This window comes from Blennius ocellaris (assembly GCF_963422515.1).
Source record: "Blennius ocellaris genome assembly, chromosome: 8".
NCBI classification, from domain to species: Eukaryota; Metazoa; Chordata; class Actinopteri; order Blenniiformes; family Blenniidae; genus Blennius; species Blennius ocellaris.
In genome coordinates, this window is record NC_137657.1 from 30,197,952 (window position 1) to 30,220,577 (window position 22,626).

The following is a 22,626-nucleotide window of genomic DNA, read 5'->3' on the forward strand; positions in this document are numbered from 1 at the left end:
AATTAAAACCCCAAACCTTCACAGCTCCAGTCACTTATTTATTTCCCTCTGGTGACTGCAGCTCCTTCATGGATCGATGGATCAATAATTATTGATCTTTTGCAATACTTAAAGCTTAAAAGTGGAACTGCTACTGCGGAACACTGGGTTAGTTCATGTTTCACACGTGAATCAGATCAGGTGACACTCCAAGTGAAGCGTCCCAGCTGCAGCTCCTCGCTCCGCCGCTCGGGGGCGCTGCTGGGGCGGAGCGGCCGCCGTGCAGCTCCCCGCTCCGCCGCTCGGGGGCGCTGCTGGGGCGGAGCGGCCGCCGTGCAGCTCCCCGCTCCGCCGCTCGGGGGCGCATGCTGGGGGCGTGTGTGTGTGTATGTGTGTGGTAGCGTGTGTGTGTGCGCGCGGGCGTGTCGTCGTCGGCACGGTGCGTCGCTGAAGATGTTGCAGCAGCAGCAGCAGCCTCTGTCGGGCAGCGGGCCCGCTAACGGCCGGGGACTCGGCGTGAGCGGCCACCCCGGGATGCACGCCCTCAGCTCGGGTCACCACCCCCCCCAGCAGCGGCCTGGTGGTGCGGAGTCGGGCCTCGAAGCCACAGAGAACGGACACGACAGCCGCAGAGACATTGGAGACATCCTGCAGCAGATCATGACCATCACCGACCAGAGTCTGGACGAGGCGCAGGCGAAGTGAGACACCGGGCTTTTCCTGCTTTTCCTGGGTTTTCCTGCTTTTCCTGCTTTTCCCTGCTTTTCCTGCTTTTCCTGGTTTTTGCGCTTCAGACGAAGAAACAAAGTTTCCATAACTTCTAGTTTGGCTCCTGAGCCAGCTAAAATTCTCCGCTCACTGGCGGCCACAGCAACTTTATCGTCGACTAAAAGTACAAACATTTAGCAACAGTCAGGACAAAAGTTTATGGTTTGAAGAAAAACGTTTGTATTTAAGCGGATGATTAAAGCTAGTGTTAGCCTTAGCGTGCTAGGCTAACTCGTACTGCTAGCTCTGAGTGCTAACACACGGAGCTTCACTTTACAACGTGTTTAAGAGTTTAAAATAGATTTTCACGACTGGAACAACTCCACGATCCAGGAGCTGCCACACATTCGGGCGCTTTAGCCGCTGTTGTCGCTGTTAACTCGCTCACGTTTAGCCACGACGAGCCTCTGCTAAGTTAGCTTTGCTAACAGCAGCTGCTTGGTTTGTTTGTTTTCTTACATTGGTTTAATTTCGGTTAGTTTAGTTCAGTTTACGTTAGGATTGGTTCAGATTGGGATTAAATTAGGTTTAGTTATGGTTACGGTAGATATAGTTTAGGTTAAAGTTAGAATGCCACACTTTGTTTTGGTTCTTAGCATGTGTTCGCCCCACTTTTCACACGAAAGTGTTAAAAGTCACTTTCATCACCTCAGCGTCAGATACAAGAAGTGCCTTTTCAATTTACACAAATGTATCATGCTAGTTCTTTGTTTCGATGTGTGTACACTGATATTTAATAAAGAATAAATGTTGCTCAGCAATAAAGATTGCTGAGCAACATTTTGTGCTCTATACTTTGTTAAATGTTCTGTATCATGAGGCTTTTCTTCACACCGCTTGTTAGGTTACGATCTGCTTTGTTTAGTGAATTTAAGTAAGTATATGAGCGCAGAATGCACAGTTATACGGTATTTTATAGCATGTTGTGTGCTCTGAATGTGTAATTCCATTTAACACACTGTTCTTCTCTTGTGCACTGCAGGAAACATGCACTCAACTGTCACCGAATGAAGCCGGCGTTGTTCAGCGTCTTGTGCGAGGTCAAAGAAAAAACAGGTGCATTTAGTTTTCTGGTACTTAATGTTGGTTCAGGTGTGTTTGGAGCTGCATTGGGCCCATGAGGCATTATTATATAGTGTTGACATGGTGTGACTGGATGAAATCGTGAACAATATGACGTGTGCACCACGTTGACTGTCACTGTTTGCTCTCTGAGCAACATAATGGTTCAGTTCTACTAGAACTAAAGCCAGCAGCTGGTGTTGTCATTGTGCAGGATGATGGAGGCCGTGTCGACTCAGGTTACTGATCTAGTTTCCAACAGCATGGTACTAAAGTCGGTACAAAACTATGTAGCTGTGATAAATAAAGAGGCTAATTAGTGAGAGCTATAGGTAATTTAATACAACATTTGAGCATCATAAGAAGTCCTGGTTAACTGGTAAAATCACTTCACAGCTTGTTTCATAGATAGATAGATTTACTTTATTGATCCCGGAGGGAAATTAAAACGTCACAGCAGCCGGTTAGAGAGCACATATATGAATGTAATACGATAAAAGCACATTAGAAGCGGCAGGTAGTAATACATATGAAATATTTCAAGAAGTTAAAATCAAACACTGAATGTGCCGATAGAAGTACGAACACATCACATATAATCCTACACGTTTAAACGGCTGTGAAGGCAGGATGTTCTCCACAGTACCGACTCTCAATGCAGGTTCTGTGTTGTCGTGGCGTCTTCACCAGCTGCCAGGAGAAATAAATCCAGATGTTTGTGTGTGAATGAAAGTTGAAGCAGTGATTAGTGAAGTATTGTGACTTTGTTGACCACTCTTGGCTTGTACATGGTATTTATGAGGCTGCAACTTGATTGTTGTGATATTAACACACAGAATAAATGTTTTTTTAAAAGACTGAAGAAACGTGATCAATTATGTTTCCATGCACTTTGAAATTACACAACTTTGTCATTAATTCACAAGAATTGTGCAATTAGCCATTCAGTCATTGTTTTGCTTTTTTAATCTTGTTGATATCAGTACTCCTCCTCTTTCCTTCTAAGTTACCCAGCTGATTTTCTTTTTTCCTTTGCATTCAATATGCATCTGCAGTTCGATGTTTTCTATGTTTGTTAATTTTCTAGCCACCGGGAAGTTGATTGCACATTTTTGGAAATCCTGGCATTTTTAATTTCCAGAGTAATTTATTGGAGTTCAGTTTGCAGTTTTGCAATCCACATTGCAGGTGTTTTCCTTGTGATGACGAGATGTTTGTGATATCCGGTGTGGTCGTCACGTAGCCGTATGAACCCAGTCAGGTTCAGCACCCCCTCCACGTCGTGGACAGTCCCTTTGGAAGAAGCTTTAAAGAAAAGAGTGTGTCTGGTTGGCAGGCCTCTCCATGAGGAGCACCCAGGAGGAAGAAGCTCAGGACCCCCAGCTGGTGCGTCTGGACAACATGCTGCTGGCGGAGGGTGTGGCCGGGCCGGAGAAGGGCGGCGGGGCGGCGGCCGCCGTGTCGGCCGCCACCAGCTCGGGGGGGATGTCGCCCGACAGCTCGCTGGAGCACTCCGACTACAAAAGCAAGTTGAGCCAGATTGGCAGTATCTACCACACTGAGCTGGAGAAGTATGAGCAGGTACCGTGTCGACACAGGACGTCCTCTCTCTGCCTGCACACCTTTGCCTGAGCTTTAGCTTCCTGCCAGCAGCTAATCCACTAGCATGTTGGGTCTCGGACAGACTTTCACTTTTGTTGGTGGTGGATCACAACTACTCTGCAGCCTTGGATGTTGTTGAAAAGTGGCTGAGTAGCGCTGCAGTGGTCTTGCTCACGTCTTGGCTGTGTGCTCTTCCTCAGGCCTGCACCGAGTTCACCACTCACGTCATGAACCTGCTGAGGGAACAGTCTCGCACGCGTCCCGTCACGCCACGCGAGATCGAGCGCATGGTGGCCATCATCCACCGGAAGTTCAGCTCCATCCAGACGCAGCTGAAGCAGAGCACCTGCGAGGCCGTCATGATCCTCAGGTCCCGTTTCCTCGACGCAAGGTGTGCACAGCGTGTTACTGCTGGCGTTCCACAACCTCTCTGTCTGTTTGACACATCAAATGTACTTGTATGACTGCGCAGCACATTCCTGGGACAACTGAATTGAGGCATTTTTAATAATAGCAGCCTTTGAGGACTGCTTCATGCTTTTATATTGTTGCTGCACTACGTAGCTTTTGCCATGTCAAAGATCAGGGAGGCAAACCCGACTAATCAAGTAAATCTTTGGTTTTACTGGTAAATTACAAAATGAAATGTAGTCCGATTACATTTGGTACATACAGATGTTTTTTTCTGGAGGAGGGATTCCTGGAAAAGTGCCAGTTGGTTTTGTGCATGTTAAATAAAACACTTCAGTGGAGAGAAGCCTTTTATTTTGAAGGCACATTGGTGCTGGTGGCTGTTTCCACCAGGTTTTTCTTCACTGTGAAGCTTCTGTGGAGTCCAGAGGAAACACAAGCTGAAATATCACGTACTGGGGGATTCCTGTTTCCAGTGGGGAGCTAGTGGGGGTCAGAGGTCATGCTGGGTCCACTGTGGGACTCCAGCCTCCAGGCCACTGCTGTCCACTCAAAGCTTTTTCACCACGAAGCAGAAGGTGGCTGAAGAACAACAGATCCATCAGGCTGTTGTGAAGAGAATCCAGCTGCTACAGCCCAGTTCTAAAACCTGAAGGCGCTGGGGAGCTGCACAATGCTTTCAAACTGTCGCTGTGCAACTTTTAGAAACCAAGAATTAATCAAATTCCTTCTCAAGAAATTTTGATCTTCATGCTTTCTCTGCAGGCGCAAGAGACGCAACTTTAGCAAACAGGCCACGGAAGTCCTGAACCAGTATTTCTACTCCCACCTGTCCAACCCCTACCCCAGTGAGGAGGCCAAGGAGCAGCTGGGGAAGCAGTGTGGCATCACTGTCTCTCAGGTAATCCAGCTTCTCTGCTAATCCAGTTTCTCTGTGTTAATCTAGTTCCTCTATGGTAATCCAGTTTCTCTGTGTTAATCTAGTTCCCCTAAGGTAATCTAGTTTCTCTGTGTTAATCTAGTTTCTCTGTGTTAATCTACTTTCTCTATGGTAATCCAGTTTCTCTGTGTTAATCTAGTTCCTCTATGGTAATCCAGTTTCTCTGGTAATCCTGTTTCTCTATGGTAATCCTGTTTCTCTGTGTTAATCTAGTTCCTCTATGGTAATCCAGTTTCTCTGTGTTAATCTAGTTCCTCTATGGTAATCCAGTTTCTCTGTGTTAATCTACTTTCTCTGTGTTAATCTACTTTCTCTCTGGTAATCCAGTTTCTCTGTGTTAATCTAGTTTCTCTATGGTAATCCAGTTTCTCTATGGTAATCCAGTTTCTCTGTGTTAATCTAGTTTCTCTGTGTTAATCTAGTTCCTATATGGTAATCTAGTTTCTCTGTGTTAATCTAGTTCCTCTATGGTAATCTAGTTCCTCTATGGTAATCCAGTTTCTCTATGGTAATCCTGTTTCTCTGGTAATCCAGTTTCTCTGTTAATCTACTTTCTCTCTGGTAATCCAGTTTCTCTGTGTTAATCTAGTTCCTCTATGGTAACCCTGTTTCTCTGTGTTAATCTAGTTTCTCTGTGTTAATCTACTTTCTATATGGTAATCCAGTTTCTCTGTGTTAATCAAGTTTCTCTATGGTAATCCAGTTTCTCTGTGTTAATCAAGTTTCTCTATGGTAATCCAGTTTCTCTGTGTTAATCTAGTTTCTATATGGTAATCTAGTTTCTATATGGTTACCCAGTTTCTCTATATTAATCCAGTTTCTCTGTGTTAATCTACTTTCTCTATGGTAATCCAGTTTCTCTATATTAATCCAGTTTCTCTGTGTTAATCTACTTTCTCTATGGTAATCCAGTTTCTCTATATTAATCCAGTTTCTCTGTGTTAATCCAGTTTCTCTATGGTAATCCAGTTTCTCTATGGTAATCCAGTTTCTCTATGGTAATCCAGTTTCTCTATATTAATCCAGTTTCTCTATATTAATCCAGTTTCTCTGTGTTAATCTAGTTTCTCTATATTAATCCAGTTTCTCTATATTAATCCAGTTTCTCTGTGTTAATCTAGTTTCTCTATGGTAATCTTAGAAAGAAGTTGATTATTTAATCACTCTAATGCTAACCCCAGCTCCAGGGGGGTACAGGCTAATGCTAACCCCAGCTCCAGGGGGGTACAGGCTAATGCTAACCCCAGCTCCAGGGGGGTACAGGCTAATGCCAATCCCAGCTCCGGGGGGGTACAGGCTAATGCTAATCCCAGCTCCGGGGGGGTACAGGCTAATGCTAATCCCAGCTCCAGGGTGGGTACAGGCTAATGCTAATCCCAGCTCTGGGGGGCGGCTACAGGCTAATGCTAATCATGCATACAGTAAATCACCTTTTATGTTGCGTTCAGGTGCTCATGGTCCAGTAATCAGGAGTTTAGATGAATTGTAACGCAGCTCAGTGAAGTGCAGACAGAGATCCATCAAGTCCCGTCTTGCTTCTCTCCCAGAGCTTTGCTTGTGTTCAGGTCTGCAATATGTGGTTTCAATCTCCTTTGGTTCCGCTGCTCTGGCAAGGTCTCCAACTGGTTTGGGAACAAGAGGATTCGCTACAAGAAAAACATCGGGAAGTTCCAAGAAGAGGCCAGCCTGTACGCCATGAAGACGACTTTGGGGGACCAGCTTGGGGACGACTCGCCCCACAGCCCCAACTCCACAGGTAGGGTCCAGGGACGACTCGCCCCACAGCCCCAACTCCACAGGTAGGGTCCAGGGACGACTCGCCCCACAGCCCCAACTCCATAGGTAGGGTCCAGGGACGACTCTCCCCACAGTCCCAACTCCATAGGTAGGGTCCAGGGACGACTCTCTCCACAGTCCCAACTCCACAGGTAGGGTCCAGGGACGACTCGCCCCACAGCCCCAACTCCACAGGTAGGGTCCATGGACGACTCGCCCCACAGCCCCAACTCCATAGGTAGGGTCCAGGGACGACTCTCCCCACAGTCCCAACTCCATAGGTAGGGTCCAGGGACGACTCGCCCCACAGCCCCAACTCCATAGGTAGGGTCCAGGGACGACTCTCCCCACAGTCCCAACTCCATAGGTAGGGTCCAGGGACGACTCTCTCCACAGTCCCAACTCCACAGGTAGGGTCCAGGGACGACTCGCCCCACAGCCCCAACTCCATAGGTAGGGTCCAGGGACGACTCTCTCCACAGTCCCAACTCCACAGGTAGGGTCCAGGGACGACTCGCCCCACAGTCCCAACTCCATAGGTAGGGTCCAGGGACGACTCTCCCCACAGTCCCAACTCCATAGGTAGGGTCCAGGGACGACTCTCTCCACAGTCCCAACTCCACAGGTAGGGTCCAGGGACGACTCTCTCCACAGTCCCAACTCCATAGGTAGGGTCCAGGGACGACTCTCTCCACAGCCCCAACTCCACAGGTAGGGTCCAGGGACGACTCGCCCCACAGCCCCAACTCCACAGGTAGGGTCCAGGGACGACTCTCCCCACAGTCCCAACTCCATAGGTAGGGTCCAGGGACGACTCTCTCCACAGTCCCAACTCCACAGGTAGGGTCCAGGGACGACTCGCCCCACAGCCCCAACTCCACAGGTAGGGTCCAGGGACGACTCGCCCCACAGTCCCAACTCCATAGGTAGGGTCCAGGGACGACTCTCTCCACAGTCCCAACTCCACAGGTAGGGTCCAGGGACGACTCTCTCCACAGTCCCAACTCCATAGGTAGGGTCCAGGGACGACTCTCTCCACAGCCCCAACTCCACAGGTAGGGTCCAGGGACGACTCGCCCCACAGCCCCAACTCCATAGGTAGGGTCCAGGGACGACTCTCCCCACAGTCCCAACTCCATAGGTAGGGTCCAGGGACGACTCGCCCCACAGCCCCAACTCCATAGGTAGGGTCCAGGGACGACTCTCCCCACAGTCCCAACTCCACAGGTAGGGTCCAGTCTGGTCCAGGGCATCATCTGTTAGACATAGAACCCCTCACTCTCACTACAGTCACCTCGGCATGTAGGCAGGTAGAGATGGAAATCGAACCTTCAACATTCTGATTGAGAGAAAACTGCTCTACCAATGGATCCAGGACCCTTTGTGCTTCAGCAGGTCTTTAGACCAGGGTCAGGGTTTAGACCACCAACACTCCTCCAGCAGTCTGCAGCAGGTCTTTAGACCAGGGATCACCATCATTTGCTTTTTTTAATGGGTCAAAAAAGAATCATTACAAAATGAGCCATTGGGGCCAAACTAAAGTTTTGTTTCCATAAAAAGCATTTTTGCTGTATATTGTGTTTCGATTTTCTGGGAAATGTGCAAAGAAAGTGACATTAGTGGACCCGGTTCCAATTATGACCCAACGTAGTGTGACTGAAATCTGGTTTAAACAGGCTTTAAATTCAGTTCTAAGTCTTAAGAAGGTCTGAAGTTTAACCTGCAGGAACAATGAAGTCTCCAGGTGATTCACATCAATGTTTATATTCCGATGCAGGTGAATGACAAGTGTGAATAAATGTTGTGTAGAATTCTGCGTAGTGACATGTTGTGCTGTTGCTTCAGGGTCGGGGTCTTTCTCCCTGCCGGGATCTGCAGACCTTTTCCTGGGGGTCAACGGAGAGCAGGGGGCCTACCAGATGGGAGTTCAGGTATGGAACCTTCGCTACCCTAAAGCCCAGTTCACTACCCGGCGAGGGTAAAGCCCGGTTCACTACCCGGCGAGGGTAAAGCCCGGTTCACTACCCGGCGAGGGTAAAGCCCAGTTCACTACCCGGCGAGGGTAAAGCCCGGTTCACTACCCGGCGAGGGTAAAGCCCGGTTCACTACCCGGCGAGGGTAAAGCCCGGTTCACTACCCGGCGAGGGTAAAGCCCGGTTCACTACCCGGCGAGGGTAAAGCCCAGTTCACTACCCGGCGAGGGTAAAGCCCGGTTCACTACCCGGTTCACTACCTGGCGAGGGTAAAGCCCGGTTCACTACCCGGTTCACTACCCGGCGAGGGTAAAGCCCGGTTCACTACCCGGCGAGGGTAAAGCCCGGTTCACTACCCGGCGAGGGTAAAGCCCGGTTCACTACCCGGCGAGGGTAAAGCCCGGTTCACTACCCGGCGAGGGTAAAGCCCAGTTCACTACCCGGCGAGGGTAAAGCCCAGTTCACTACCCGGCGAGGGTAAAGCCCGGTTCACTGCCCGGTTCACTACCCGGCGAGGGTAAAGCCCGGTTCACTACCCGGCGAGGGTAAAGCCCAGTTCACTACCCGGCGAGGGTAAAGCCCAGTTCACTACCCGGCGAGGGTAAAGCCCGGTTCACTACCCGGTTCACTACCCGGCGAGGGTAAAGCCCGGTTCACTACCCGGCGAGGGTAAAGCCCGGTTCACTACCCGGCGAGGGTAAAGCCCGGTTCACTACCCGGCGAGGGTAAAGCCCGGTTCACTACCCGGCGAGGGTAAAGCCCGGTTCACTACCCGGTTCACTACCTGGCGAGGGTAAAGCCCGGTTCACTACCCGGCGAGGGTAAAGCCCGGTTCACTACCCGGTTCACTACCTGGCGAGGGTAAAGCCCGGTTCACTACCCGGTTCACTACCCGGCGAGGGTAAAGCCCGGTTCACTACCCGGCGAGGGTAAAGCCCGGTTCACTACCCAGCGAGGGTAAAGCCCGGTTCACTACCCAGCGAGGGTAAAGCCCGGTTCACTACCCGGCGAGGGTAAAGCCCGGTTCACACAGCAGGATAAGCAGGCCCAGTTCGTCCCCGATTCTCTCCTTCCCACAATCTTCAGGACACCCAGATAAGATCATCTTCTCAGATCTTCCTTCGTGTGTTCAGAACCATGTCAGGATCTGAGACCGGGGATCTTCAACATGCTGGGTTGTTCTGGCCCCAGTTCTCACCGTGGGGGGTCCTCCCAGCCTGTTGGCTGTGAACCAGAGCCAATCAGAAAGCCAGGTGACGTAGTGGCGTCAGAAATCCAAAGTTGTCATGACGAAGCAACGCCTCTTCTTTTTAAAAGGAAAAAGAAAACACAGCACAAACAATGGCCATTGCATCCGCCAGGGTTGTTGACTCTGGAGGCGCCTTGGATTTGTGAGATTCCCCGTCTGGTCTACCCTAACCACACCGTCCCACCAGAAGTGTGTGTGTGTGTGTGTGTGTGTGTGTGTGTGTGTGTGTGTGTGTGTGTGTGTGTGTGTGTGTGTGTGTGTGTGTGTGTGTGTGTGTGTGTGTGTGTGTGTGTGTGTGTGTGTGTGTGTGTGTGTGTGTGTGTGTGTGTGTGTGTGTGTGTGTGTGTGTGTGTGCGTGGGGCACTCCAGTGAGCCTGGAGCAGGTCAAAGGTCAAGCCTGTCAGGAAAAGGGAGAGTGAATTTCAAAATGAGTGCTTTTGCTTCTTCAGTCCTGTTTAATGTGTAAACGGTGAGAAGAGAGGAGAGGAGAGGAGAAGAGAGGAGAGGAGAGGCTGACGTCTGCTGGTCTCTCTGTGCTGCTCAGGCTAACGGGAACTGGTCGGGCAGAACCTCCCCCCCCCCACCGGGCGCCTCCCCCCCCCCACCGGGCGCCTCTCCCCCGCACAGCGACACCTCCGCCTGACCGCCACGGCAGAGAACGACTTCACACTCCACTGCTGTCGTGTGTGTGTGTGTGTGTGTGTGTGTGTGTGTGTGTGTGTGTGTGTGTGTGTGTGTGTGTGTGTGTGTGTGTGTGTGTGTGTGTGTGTGTGTGTGTGTGTGTGTGTGTGTGTGTGTGTGTGTGTGTGTGTGTGTGTGTGTGTGTGTGTGTGTGTGTTGGGTTTGTTTTACACCACTTGTTACTGGGGGGGGGGGGGGGGGGGGGCTGCTCTATCATGGTGATTAATATTCTTGATGACTTGTTGTTGTTTGCAGCTCAGAACGACAGAATGAAAGGCAATAGAGAGAAAACCAAAGACTGTTTCTCATTTTCTACTGTAAAGTGAGTCTGATCATGTTGTTTGTTTTTGTTTGTTGTTTTCTACTGTAAAGTCTTTGTACAGTGAATCACTGTCTCCTCTACCTCTTTTACAATAAACACTGTTCACAGCTTTATTCTGCTTCAGCTGTATTCCTGAACAGGCCCTACTGGGTGGAGGTGTGGCCACCCCGGCCCTACTGGGTGGAGGCGTGGCCACCCCGGCCCTACTGGGTGGAGGTGAACTCTGTCTGTAGCCACAGTACCAGTCACTAGTACCAGTAGTCACTAGTACTAGTACCACTCACTACTACCAGTAGTCATGAGTACCAGTCGTCACTAGTACCACTCACTAGTGCCAGCCACTAGTACCACTTACTAGTACCAGTAGCCACTAGTACCAGCCACTAGTACTTGTACCACTCACTAGTGCCAGTAGTCACTAGTACCACTCACTAGTGCCAGTAGTGACTAGTGCCACTCACTAGTACAAGTAGTCACTAGTACCATTCACTAGTACTAGTACCACGCACTAGTACCAGTCGTCACTAGTACCAGTCGTCACTAGTACCACTCACTAGTGCCAGCCACTAGTACCACTTACTAGTACCAGCCACTAGTACTTGTACCACTCACTAGTACCAGTAGTCACTGGTACCACTCACTAGTGCCACTCACTAGTACAAGTAGTCACTAGTACCACTCACTAGTACTAGTACCACTCACTAGTACCAGTCGTCACTAGTGCCACTCACTAGTACAAGTAGTCACTAGTACCACTCACTAGTACCACTCACTAGTACCAGTAGTCACTAGTGCCACTCACTAGTACAAGTAGTCACTAGTACCACTCACTAGTACTAGTACCACTCACTAGTACCAGTCGTCACTAGTACCACTCACTAGTGCCAGTAGTGACTAGTACCACTCACTAGTGCCAGTCGTCACGAGTACCAGTAGTGACTAGTACCACTCACTAATGCCAGTAGTGACTAGTACCACTCACTAGTACCAGTAGTCACTAGTACCACTCACTAGTGCCAGTAGTGACTAGTACCACTCACTAGTGCCAGTAGTCACTAGTACCACTCACTAGTACCAGTCACTAGTTCAGCTGAGGCCCAGGATGAAGCAGCTCCAGAGGTTAGGGTTAGTCACTAGTACCACTCACTAGTTCAGTGACTGCTACACTAGTTCAGCTGAGGCCCAGGATGAAGCAGCTCCAGAGATTAGGGTTAGTCACGAGTACCACTCACTAGTACCAGTCACTAGTTCAGCTGAGGCCGCTCCAGAGGTTAGGGTTAGTCACGAGTACCAGTCACTAGTTCAGCTGAGGCCCAGGATGAAGCAGCTCCAGAGGTTAGGGTTAGTCACTAGTACCAGTCACTAATACCAGTCACTAGTTCAGCTGAGGCCCAGGATGAAGCAGCTCCAGAGGTTGGCAGATGTTCACACAGAACCAGTGGGAGAACAATGCAGAATGAGTTGATTGGCTCATGGTCAAAAGCAGATTAAAATATTGTTTGATAACATTTGTCAGGATTATTATTTAAAAACCTCCAGAAGTAACATATAAATAAAGTGTTTTCTCAGATTCTCATAATTGTCTGAGGACAAGACAAAGTACCATGAGACTGTGGAACCGAGGGAAGTCCAGTATCACACGGAGCAGCTGGACCGTTAGAACGTACTGCCTGCTGGAGAAAAAGAAATCCAAGTTGCTGCTTGTAACCAAAGAAAGACAGAATGACAACAGACTGGTTCTGCTCCAGTCTCATCCAGAGCTCCTCTTCAAAACACTTGTTCTTTCTTCTTTTATACCACACGTGGTTAGGAAGGAGGAGCCTGTTAAACGGCTTCGTCTGGAAGTGAAACGTCTAAATACTTCAAAAGCTGCTTGTTTGCTCATGGGGTCATCGGCAGTGTCAGACGAGTCCAGCAACCGAGTCCCGAATGAACCATCTGCATCGCCATGAGTGAGATTCTCTCTGAGTTTCAGATTCACAGTTAATTAAACGAGTAAAAAATAAGGTCAAGCAAGAAATAACATCAGAAATGATGTCTGATGTTTTGTTGTTGTGACTGAACAAAATCTGACGTGTAGAAAGTTTAGTGGAAAATAAAAAGATTGAAGATTTAAGAAACATTAGGAATAAAATCTTCAACGAGCTGAAGGTCAAAACTCATTTTATTGAAGGACAAATTGTTCTTAATGAAAATGAATTCAAATGTTAAAAAAAAGAATAATTTCACAGAGCTTAAATAAATATGCAAAATACTTAACGATTGTTGGGTTGCCTCTTTAATATGTGAAGGAAATGTGAAGTCAAAGAAAACCGGAGAAATGTTTTCAGAACTCAAAGGAAGGCTGCAACTTCTACAAACCAAACTATTCATTTAGAATAAATACTTTTCTGTGAAGTTATTAAATTAGTTAACACTGAGAGCAGAAACAGTGAAGAATCATTTTGAAAAAATATTTTTTAACCAGAAAATTCTTTTGGAAACAAGCAATCAACATAAACCATCATAACCTTTGACATCTGGTTTGTATTATTAATGTAATATTTACAGTGATATGTGACATGCAGCTTCAGTCAGCTCAGCCAAAGTTAATAAAGTACAAAATACAAAAATATAATATAAAAAAATCACAATTGAGCAAAGTTCAAATCTGTAGAGAAACAATTTAAAATGCTATATTGGGACATTAATGAGACATTGAACAGATTGACATTAAAAACATGAGAAGGGATTGTGTGTGTGTGTGTGTGGTGGGGGGGTATTCCCTATAAGGCAGTTTGTGTAGAATCTGGAGTGTTTGACCTTTGACCCCTGGGTTTCTGCTCCATGTTGGCGGGGGCGGCGGCAGCGTTCACAGCCAGCTGGCGGTCCGAGGCGGTGGCGGTGTCTGAGTGAGGGGGGGGGGGGGGGCCGCTCCATGGGCTCCGTCACCATCAGGTAGTTGGGCTCTGGCTGGTGGGGGGCGCTGGCGCGGCGCTGCAGTGCATGCTGGGTGCAGGAGAAGGAGCGCTGGCGAGGGGTGGGCTGTGGGGACAGGAAGTGAGGCGTGGCCGCTCTGGGGGCTTCCTGGGGTCGGTCCCGGTCCTCGTCTTCTGAGGTCACTTCTTGCAGAGTGCTGATTGGCCGAGGCGAGCGGCCCATGACTCTTGGGGGGACGAGCGCCGTCGCTGATTGGTTGAGCTGCGGCCGCCAGTTCTGAGGGGGCGGGTACTGCATGCGGCTCGTCGACCAATCACTAGACACACAGAGAGAACCAACAGAGTCAACTTTATTATATTTGTAGTTGGTTAGTTGATCTAGTTTAGAGGATTGTGTCATGTGCTCCTGCCATGGTGTTCCTGCTTGGTGTACCACATTACAAGTCCTGCAGTCTGCAAGCAAGGCAGAAGTATAACCACATTACAAGTCCTGAAGTCTGCAAGCAAGGCAGAAGTATAACCACATTACAAGCCCTGAAGTCTGCAAGCAAGGCAGAAGTATAACCACATTACAAGCCCTGAAGTCTGCAAGCAAGGCAGAAGTATAACCACATTACAAGTCCTGCAGTCTGCAAGCAAGGCAGAAGTATAACCACATTACAAGTCCTGCAGTCTGCAAGCAAGGCAGAAGTATAACCACATTGCAAGCCCTGAAGTCTGCAAGCAAGGCAGAAGTATAACCACATTACAAGTCCTGAAGTCTGCAAGCAAGGCAGAAGTATAACCTCATAGGCTGATGTACATTGGAGGACTGATCAGCGTCTCCATCAACACTTCAGTGTGTCGTCTTCACTTGTTTCCATGGTTGTTTGTTTCGTCCTCCGTCACCTTGACCAGGAAACTCTGTCAGGAGCCTCAAGTCAAACTGAACTAACGCTAACGCTAACCCTAATGCTAACGCTAACGCTAACCCTCATTGGATCTGAGGTGAGTGGGCTCACACTGCATTCAGACCAAACAGCTGGACTGTGTAAAACAGCTGGACTGTGTAAAGCAGCTGGACTGTGTAAAGCAGCTGGCCTGTGGTAAACAGCTGGACTGTGGAAACAGCTGGCCTGTGGTAAACAGCTGGACTGTGTAAAGCAGCTGGACTGTGGTAAACATCTGGCCTGTGGAAAGCTTACTTGTGTGGGGGTGGAGCCACGTCTCGGGGGCCTACGATCCCAGAGAAGGAGGCGCTCCGCCCAGCCAGCCCCGGCGACCCGGCCCATGGCGAGTACATGAGAACATGCTCGTTCCAAATCATGTCGCCGCCGGCGTCCACAGCCACGGGGCCTCGGTGGATCTGGTGGGCCAGCAGGAGCTCCAGGACGGGGTGGTGCATGCCCTCCCTGGCTACCTCCAGCGCGCGGCGCCCCCTGCGGTCGTGCAGCTCCAGGTTGGCGCCGTGGAGGAGGAGGAGCCTGGCGGTGTCGTAGCAGCCGTGGAGGGCGGACAGGAAGAGCGGCGACTCACCCTGCAAGCAGCACAAAGAGCAGGTGGATACAGGACGCATCATTTATGGCAAACAGTTGATGGGATTCAGTGGAAATATAAAGTAACTTGATCTGAACATCAGGTCGTCTCAACTTTACACTTGTTAAGGTATCTTGTTAACTGGTGCTTTCATTCACTCCTTGTTGGCCTTTTAAGTCCCAGATTGTTCCTGGGGTAGTTCATCCTATAAATGCATCGTCTATATTAAAGTGACACATTTTGAAAGGAATAATTAAGCTTTATGACATAAAAAAACAATCCCATAATGCCTGAAAGAAGTATTCCGAACCAAGTGCTGTGAGCTGGATAAGGCTCCTTGCCATGAGATAATAATAATAAGAAATGCTCTGATTAACATCCTTGATGCACAAAAGTGCAGGAACGTTTCCTCTAAAGTAATGAAACCATGAAGTCTGTGCTGACTTTGTATTTGACAAACACTGAAATCCAGACCATTTTCCAAAGTCGCCACCCTGAGAGGGTTAGGGTTAGCCCACCTTGTCCTAAAGGTTAAGGTTAGGGGGGTTAGGGTCGGGGGGGTTAGGGTCGGGGGGTTGGGGGTTAGCCCACCTTGTCCTAAAGGTTAAGGTTAGGGGGGTTAAGGTTAGGGGGGTTAGGGTCGGGGGGTTGGGGGTTAGCCCACCTTGTCCTAAAGGTTAAGGTTAGGGGGGTTGGGGTTAGGGGGTTAGGGTTGGGGTTAGGCGGGTTAGGATCAGGGGGTTGGGGGTTAGCCCATCTTGTCCTGAAGGTTAAGGTTAGGGGGGTTAGAGTTGGGGTTAAGCGGGTTAGGATCAGGGGGTTGGGGGTTAGCCCATCTTGTCCTGAAGGTTAAGGTTAGGGGGGTTAGAGTTGGGGGGGTCAGGGGTTAGCCCACCTTGTTGTCCTGAAGGTCCACTGCGGCTCCGTAGCGAATCAGAGTCCTTGCTAGTGTCAGGTGGTTGACGGAGCATGCCCAGTGGAGGGCTGACCTCCCTGACACAGGTGTGAGTGGAGGGGTGAGGGGAAGAGGGGAAGAGGGGAAGAAGGGAGGGAAAGTGGAGGGGGAGCAAGTCAGCCAGTAAACAAACTTTATACAACAGAATCCAGCCTGGATGGTGAAGAGATGGAGAGATAAGGAGAATGACATCAAGAATGGAGAGAGAGAGACAGACAGAGGGAGAGAGACAGAGAGAGAGAGAGACAAACAGAGAGAGAGAGACAGACAGACAGACAGAGAGAGAGAAACTGATGTGGTTGAAGAGACAGAGTTAATGTGTTGAACACATTAACTTTGTTCTGAGTCAGAGGAGGCCAGCAGGGGGGCTGGGGGGGCAACGGGGGGTGGGGGGGGGGGGGGGGGGGGGGGTGCAGGAGGAGCCAGAAGAGGGAGAGCAGGATGAAGAAGAAGTGCAGGGGAGGAAGAGGAGGAAGAGTTACTGTGAGGAGTCAGACTGGATGTGTACCAGCTCTCCTCTAAAAGGATTTCAAGTTGGACATCAGAATTGCGTGAAGCTGTCTGTCCCACGGAAACATGGCTGGATGAACCAGGAAGCCTTACCGGTATGGTCGGTGTTGTTGACCGGGACTCCGGCTCGCAGCAGCTCCAGCACCACCCGGTCCAGCCCGCTACGCACCGCCCGGATCAGGACCACGGAACCGTCCGGGCCACACCACTCCGCCGACTGGCAACACAACCAGGACCAGCAGGGGACACGTTATTGGACAGGCCTGATCCGCCTGCCTAAACCCCCCCCCCCCCCCCCCCACCTTGGAAGGACCATGAGGGTCACCTGGCACAGGCAATGACTGTGAGATCTCCAGAACCATCAGCCAGTTTGAGACCGTCTCACTGCTCAGTGTCCAAGACCAGATCTTCTTCAGTATCTGAATGAAGGACGGGGTTCTTTCTAAACTACGGCTACATTGACCCACAATGTCCTGGACTCTGGTTCTGTGGGACCTGGTGATGGACCCTGGAGGGCCTGTCCTGGTTTAGTCTCTCCCTGCTTCACCTGACCCTAATGATGACGTCATCACCCTGCTTCACCTGAACCTAGTGATGATGTCATCACCCTGCTTCACCTGAACCTCATGATGAGGTCATCACCCTGCTTCACCTGAACCTAGTGATGATGTCATCACCCTGCTTCACCTGAACCTAGTGATGATGTCATCACCCTGCTTCACCTGAACCTCATGATGAGGTCATCACCCTGCTTCACCTGAACCTAGTGATGATGTCATCACCCTGCTTCACCTGAACCTAGTGATGATGTCATCACCCTGCTTCACCTGAACCTCATGATGAGGTCATCACCCTGCTTCACCTGAACCTAGTGATGATGTCATCACCCTGCTTCACCTGAACCTCATGATGAGGTCATCACCCTGCTTCACCTGAACCTAGTGATGATGTCATCACCCTGCTTCACCTGAACCTCATGATGAGGTCATCACCCTGCTTCACCTGAACCTCATGATGAGGTCATCACCCTGCTTCACCTGAACCTCATGATGAGGTCATCACCCTGCTTCACCTGAACCTCGTGATGAGGTCATCACCCTGCTTCACCTGAACCTCATGATGAGGTCATCACCCTGCTTCACCTGAACCTAGTGATGATGTCATCACCCTGCTTCACCTGAACCTCATGATGAGGTCATCACCCTGCTTCACCTGAACCTAGTGATGATGTCATCACCCTGCTTCACCTGAACCTCATGATGAGGTCATCACCCTGCTTCACCTGAACCGTGATGATGTCATCACCCTGCTTCAGCACACCTGAATATAATGATGTAATCACCCTGCTTCAGCAGACCTGAACCCCAACCCCAAACTGAACCCAAGCCCTAACCCCAAACTGAACCCAAGCCCTAACCCCAAACTGAAACCAAGCCCTAACCCCAAACTGAAACCAAGCCCTAACCCCAACCCCAACCCCAACTTGGCTTTCCTTCAGCTTTTGTGGTTCCTCCCACAGTCCCTAAACATTTCACCTCAAAACCCCCATACACTCCCCCGCCCAGCAAGACCATTAACCCCCTATATCACCCCCCCGAGCAAGACCCTAAACACCCCCCAAATCCTACCCCTGAGAAAGACCTACAACCCCCCGCATCCTCCCCCCTGAGCAAGACCTGAAACACCCCCAAATCTTCCCCCTCCCGAGCAAGACTCTCAACCCCCCCTACACCCATAAGCAAGACCCCCCACCGCCCAAATCCCCCCCGAGCAACACTCAACCTCCCCTATCTCCCTCCATGATCTCCCCCCTCTAAGCAACCCCCCCCCCCTCCCCTGAATAAGCCCCCCAACTCCCTGAGCTTACCCCTTAGCAAGACCCAGAACAGACCCCCGGGTCCCCCCCAGAGTGAGTGTCTCCTAGCAACAGGTGGATTCTAGATTGCTTTGGGGATGAAGACACATTCTAAACAGTCTAAATTGTGGGAAGACGACAGAAAACAAAGACAGTAACATGAACACAGACCTGCTGAGGAGGACTGAGGAGAGGTGGCGGCATGGCGTTCCTCTCCCACCCTCTAGGTGGAGCTGTGAGGCAACAACAACCCAGGTTACTTAACTCATTGTGAGAGAAAGAGTAGAAATAAAACTCCTGACTAACTCCTGGGTTAGAGTGGTGGGCTAGGGTTTGGGTTAGAGGGTTAGGGTTAAGGGGGTGGGCTAGGGTGGTGGGTTAGGGTTTGGGTTAGAGGGTTAGGGTTAAGGGGGTGGGCTAGGGTGGTGGGTTAGGGTTTGGGTTAGAGGGTTAGGGTTAAGGGGGTGGGCTAGGGTGGTGGGTTGGGGTTAGGGTTAGGGTTAAGGGGGTGGGTTAGGGTGGTGGGTTGGGGTTAGGGTTAGGGTTGGGGTTAGAGTGGTGGGTTAGGGTTTGGGTTAGAGGGTTAGGGTTAAGGGGGTGGGTTAGGGTTTGGGTTAGAGGGTTAGGGTTAAGGGGGTGGGTTAGGGTGGTGGGTTTGGGTTTGGGTTAGAGGGTTAGGGTTAAGGGGGTGGGCTAGGGTGGTGGGTTAGGGTTTGGGTTAGAGGGTTAGGGTTAAGGGGGTGGGTTAGGGTGGTGGGTTAGGGTTTGGGTTAGAGGGTTAGGGTTAAGGGGGTGGGCTAGGGTGGTGGGTTGGGGTTAGGGTTAGGGTTAAGGGGGTGGGTTAGGGTGGTGGGTTGGGGTTAGGGGTAGGGTTAGGGTTGGGGTTAGAGTGGTGGGTTAGGGTTTGGGTTAGAGGGTTAGGGTTAAGGGGGTGGGTTAGGATTTGGGTTAGAGGGTTAGGGTTAAGGGGGTGGGTTAGGGTTTGGGTTAGAGGGTTAGGGTTAAGGGGGTGGGTTAGGGTGGTGGGTTAGGGTTTGGGTTAGAGGGTTAGGGTTAAGGGGGTGGGTTAGGGTGGTGGGTTAGGGTTTGGGTTAGAGGGTTAGGGTTAAGGGGGTGGGCTAGGGTGGTGGGTTGGGGTTGGGGTTAGGGTTAGGGTGGTTGCAGCGACTCTGGATCCGCCGGGTTAGGGTTAGGGTTAGGGTTTAGGGTTAGGGTTAGGGTTAGGGTTTGGGTTTGGGTTAGAGGGTTAGGGTTAAGGGGGTAGGCTAGGGTGGTGGGTTGGGGTTGGGGTTAGGGTTAGGGTGGTTGCAGCGACTCTGGATCCGCCGGGTCCGTCTATTCTGAACATTGTCTATCAAGGCTGATAGACCAAAGCAACAGCCCCCCTCCTTCACTTCAAATCTGAATCTTATACATGTTAGCCTGTTGTGTTATGTTTGACACGTTAAAGATGAAATGTGTGTTTTAGTATTGAGAATGAATGAAGAAATGTTCTGCTTCCTTACACTGTACGGCCCTCTGGGGCTGTGAGGTTCCGGCTCGGTACGGTTTCTGCTCCGGGGTCCGGTGGTCACAGATGGTGGCGTCGTCCTGGCGCCGGGAGCTTCTCATGCTAACGTCCTCCATTGAACTCTGGGTGAAGTCGGTGTCGCTGGCCACATCCTGGTCCCGGTTCAGAGGCCTGGACCACCAGAAGACATCCAACACCCAGTCTGTCAACTTCCTGTTTTCCACAAGGCTTCACTTCCTGCCTGCTGCCGCCTCTTCCCACAGAGGTAGTAGCTGCTGAGGTACCAGCGGTACTTGAGTACACTGGTATCTTTCACTGCCATTAATACTGTCTGGTATCTTTCACTTCCATTAATACTGTCTGGTATCTTTCACTTCCATTAATACTGTCTGGTATCTTTCACTTCCATTAATACTGTCTGGTGTCTTTCACTGCCATTAATACTGTCTGGTATCTTTCACTTCCATTAATACTGTCTGGTATCTTTCACTTCCATTAATACTGTCTGGTATCTTTCACTTCCATTAATACTGTCTGGTACCTTTCACTTCCATTAATACTGTCTGGTATCTTTCACTTCCATTAATACTGTCTGGTACCTTTCACTTCCATTAATACTGTCTGGTATCTTTCACTTCCATTAATACTGTCTGGTATCTTTCACTTCCATTAATACTGTCTGGTGTCTTTCACTGCCATTAATACTGTCTGGTATCTTTCACTTCCATTAATACTGTCTGGTATCTTTCACTTCCATTAATACTGTCTGGTATCTTTCACTGCCATTAATACTGTCTGGTACCTTTCACTGCCATTAATACTGTCTGGTATCTTTCACTTCCATTAATACTGTCTGGTTTCTTTCACTGCCATTAATACTGTCTGGTATCTTTCACTTCCATTAATACTGTCTGGTATCTTTCACTTCCATTAATACTGTCTGGTATCTTTCACTTCCATTAATACTGTCTGGTATCTTTCACTGCCATTAATACTGTCTGGTACCTTTCACTGCCATTAATACTGTCTGGTACCTTTCACTTCCATTAATACTGTCTGGTATCTTTCACTTCCATTAATACTGTCTGGTATCTTTCACTTCCATTAATACTGTCTGGTTTCTTTCACTGCCATTAATACTGTCTGGTATCTTTCACTTCCATTAATACTGTCTGGTATCTTTCACTTCCATTAATACTGTCTGGTATCTTTCACTGCCATTAATACTGTCTGGTACCTTTCACTGCCATTAATACTGTCTGGTACCTTTCACTTCCATTAATACTGTCTGGTATCTTTCACTTCCATTAATACTGTCTGGTATCTTTCACTGCCATTAATACTGTCTGGTATCTTTCACTGCCATTAATACTGTCTGGTATCTTTCACTTCCATTAATACTGTCTGGTATCTTTCACTTCCATTAATACTGTCTGGTATCTTTCACTTCCATTAATACTGTCTGGTATCTTTCACTTCCATTAATACTGTCTGGTATCTTTCACTTCCATTAATACTGTCTGGTTTCTTTCACTGCCATTAATACTGTCTGGTATCTTTCACTTCCATTAATACTGTCTGGTATCTTTCACTTCCATTAATACTGTCTGGTATCTTTCACTTCCATTAATACTGTCTGGTATCTTTCACTTCCATTAATACTGTCTGGTATCTTTCACTTCCATTAATACTGTCTGGTATCTTTCACTTCCATTAATACTGTCTGGTATCTTTCACTGCCATTAATACTGTCTGGTACCTTTCACTTCCATTAATACTGTCTGGTATCTTTCACTTCCATTAATACTGTCTGGTATACACCACCACTAAAGGCTGGAGGTTTTACTCACCTCATCCTCATGGCGTCCTCCCCCAGAGGTTCCCTGCGTCTCTTCTTGTCCTCCTTGTCTTTCTTCTTCTTCGTCCTCAGGCTGAGTCTGTCCTTTCCTCTGCAGGTCCTGTCCCTCTGGTCCCCGTGAGGAACGTGAGACATGGACATCCAGGCTTTGGCTTTGCCGTTCCCGTCTCCGTCGGCTGGTTTGGGCCGCGGTCTCAGCCGGTCGGTGCCTTCCCTCTCGGCCCGGCGCCTCCCTGTCCTCCCCTTCCTCCCCCTCCTCACCCTCCTCACCAGCAGGACCACTGCGGGGGGTCCGGCCAGCAGCAGGGCAGTGGCAGTGGCTCCCACGGCCCACAGCCAGGCCGGGGGGGGCTCTTTGGGGCAGAAGACAGGGATGAGAGGCCTCTCCTCCAACGGCACCCTGCTGGGAACCTTCATCACCTTTTTATTGGCAGAAACATTCCTTCAGGGAACTGAAGAGTTAATTCACATCATTTTACAGCTACAAGCTTCATTATTAGCCTTTATCTTTTAAATGAATTAATACTCTATTCATCCCTCAGACGTCATGACACAGAACTACTTACCCCACAGAAGCAGATTTACTTCTTTTCTTGCCAAAGAATCAACACTCAGGTCACACAGCTGATTAGTATTTCCAATAGTGGAAGTAGACTTTTAGATCTGCATTTCATTATTATGACAATTTTAAGCGAAATGAAATATAGATCTATGTTTGACTTTTATAATAAACTTCTTGAAC

The 22,626-nt window shown here is 49.4% G+C and overlaps 2 protein-coding genes across 2 annotated transcripts; one reads left to right on the forward strand and one right to left on the reverse strand.

Annotated features, from left to right (window-relative positions):
* The first annotated feature begins 412 nt into the window (after window positions 1–412).
* Window positions 413–10,876, forward strand: pbx2 (pre-B-cell leukemia homeobox 2). The gene is made up of 8 exons (XM_080500855.1): window positions 413–680; window positions 1,730–1,803; window positions 3,146–3,390; window positions 3,612–3,802; window positions 4,588–4,723; window positions 6,377–6,518; window positions 8,384–8,469; window positions 10,305–10,876. Exons 1-8 carry the CDS (start codon window positions 433–435, stop codon window positions 10,401–10,403), a joined length of 1,221 nt encoding a protein of 406 aa, XP_080356981.1. The 5' UTR covers window positions 413–432; the 3' UTR covers window positions 10,404–10,876.
* A 2,065-nt stretch (window positions 10,877–12,941) lies between these two features.
* On the reverse strand, window positions 12,942–22,451 carry notchl (notch receptor, like). Its single transcript, XM_080501545.1, has 7 exons — window positions 21,877–22,451; window positions 20,022–20,197; window positions 18,688–18,749; window positions 16,755–16,878; window positions 16,092–16,189; window positions 14,866–15,197; window positions 12,942–13,998 (listed from the first exon to the last, which is right to left on the reverse strand). The coding sequence occupies exons 1-7, from the start codon at window positions 22,299–22,301 to the stop codon at window positions 13,476–13,478; spliced, it is 1,740 nt and encodes a 579-aa protein (XP_080357671.1). The 5' UTR covers window positions 22,302–22,451; the 3' UTR covers window positions 12,942–13,475.
* Window positions 22,452–22,626: the final 175 nt, after the last annotated feature.

Coding starts and splice junctions, on each gene's coding strand:
- notchl (XM_080501545.1), bottom strand. CDS start 22,301: ATGAAGGTTCCCAGCAGGGTGCCGTTGGAGGAGAGGCCTCTCATCCCT. Junction 20,198..21,876: donor GAGGACGCCATGAGGATGAG/GTGAGTAAAACC, acceptor CTGGTGGTCCAG/GCCTCTGAACCGGGACCAGG. Junction 16,190..16,754: donor CAACAACACCGACCATACCG/GTAAGGCTTCCT, acceptor CACCTGTGTCAG/GGAGGTCAGCCCTCCACTGG.
- pbx2 (XM_080500855.1), top strand. CDS start 433: ATGTTGCAGCAGCAGCAGCAGCCTCTGTCGGGCAGCGGGCCCGCTAAC. Junction 4,724..6,376: donor GTGGCATCACTGTCTCTCAG/GTAATCCAGCTT, acceptor TGCTCTGGCAAG/GTCTCCAACTGGTTTGGGAA. Junction 6,519..8,383: donor CCACAGCCCCAACTCCACAG/GTAGGGTCCAGG, acceptor CTGTTGCTTCAG/GGTCGGGGTCTTTCTCCCTG.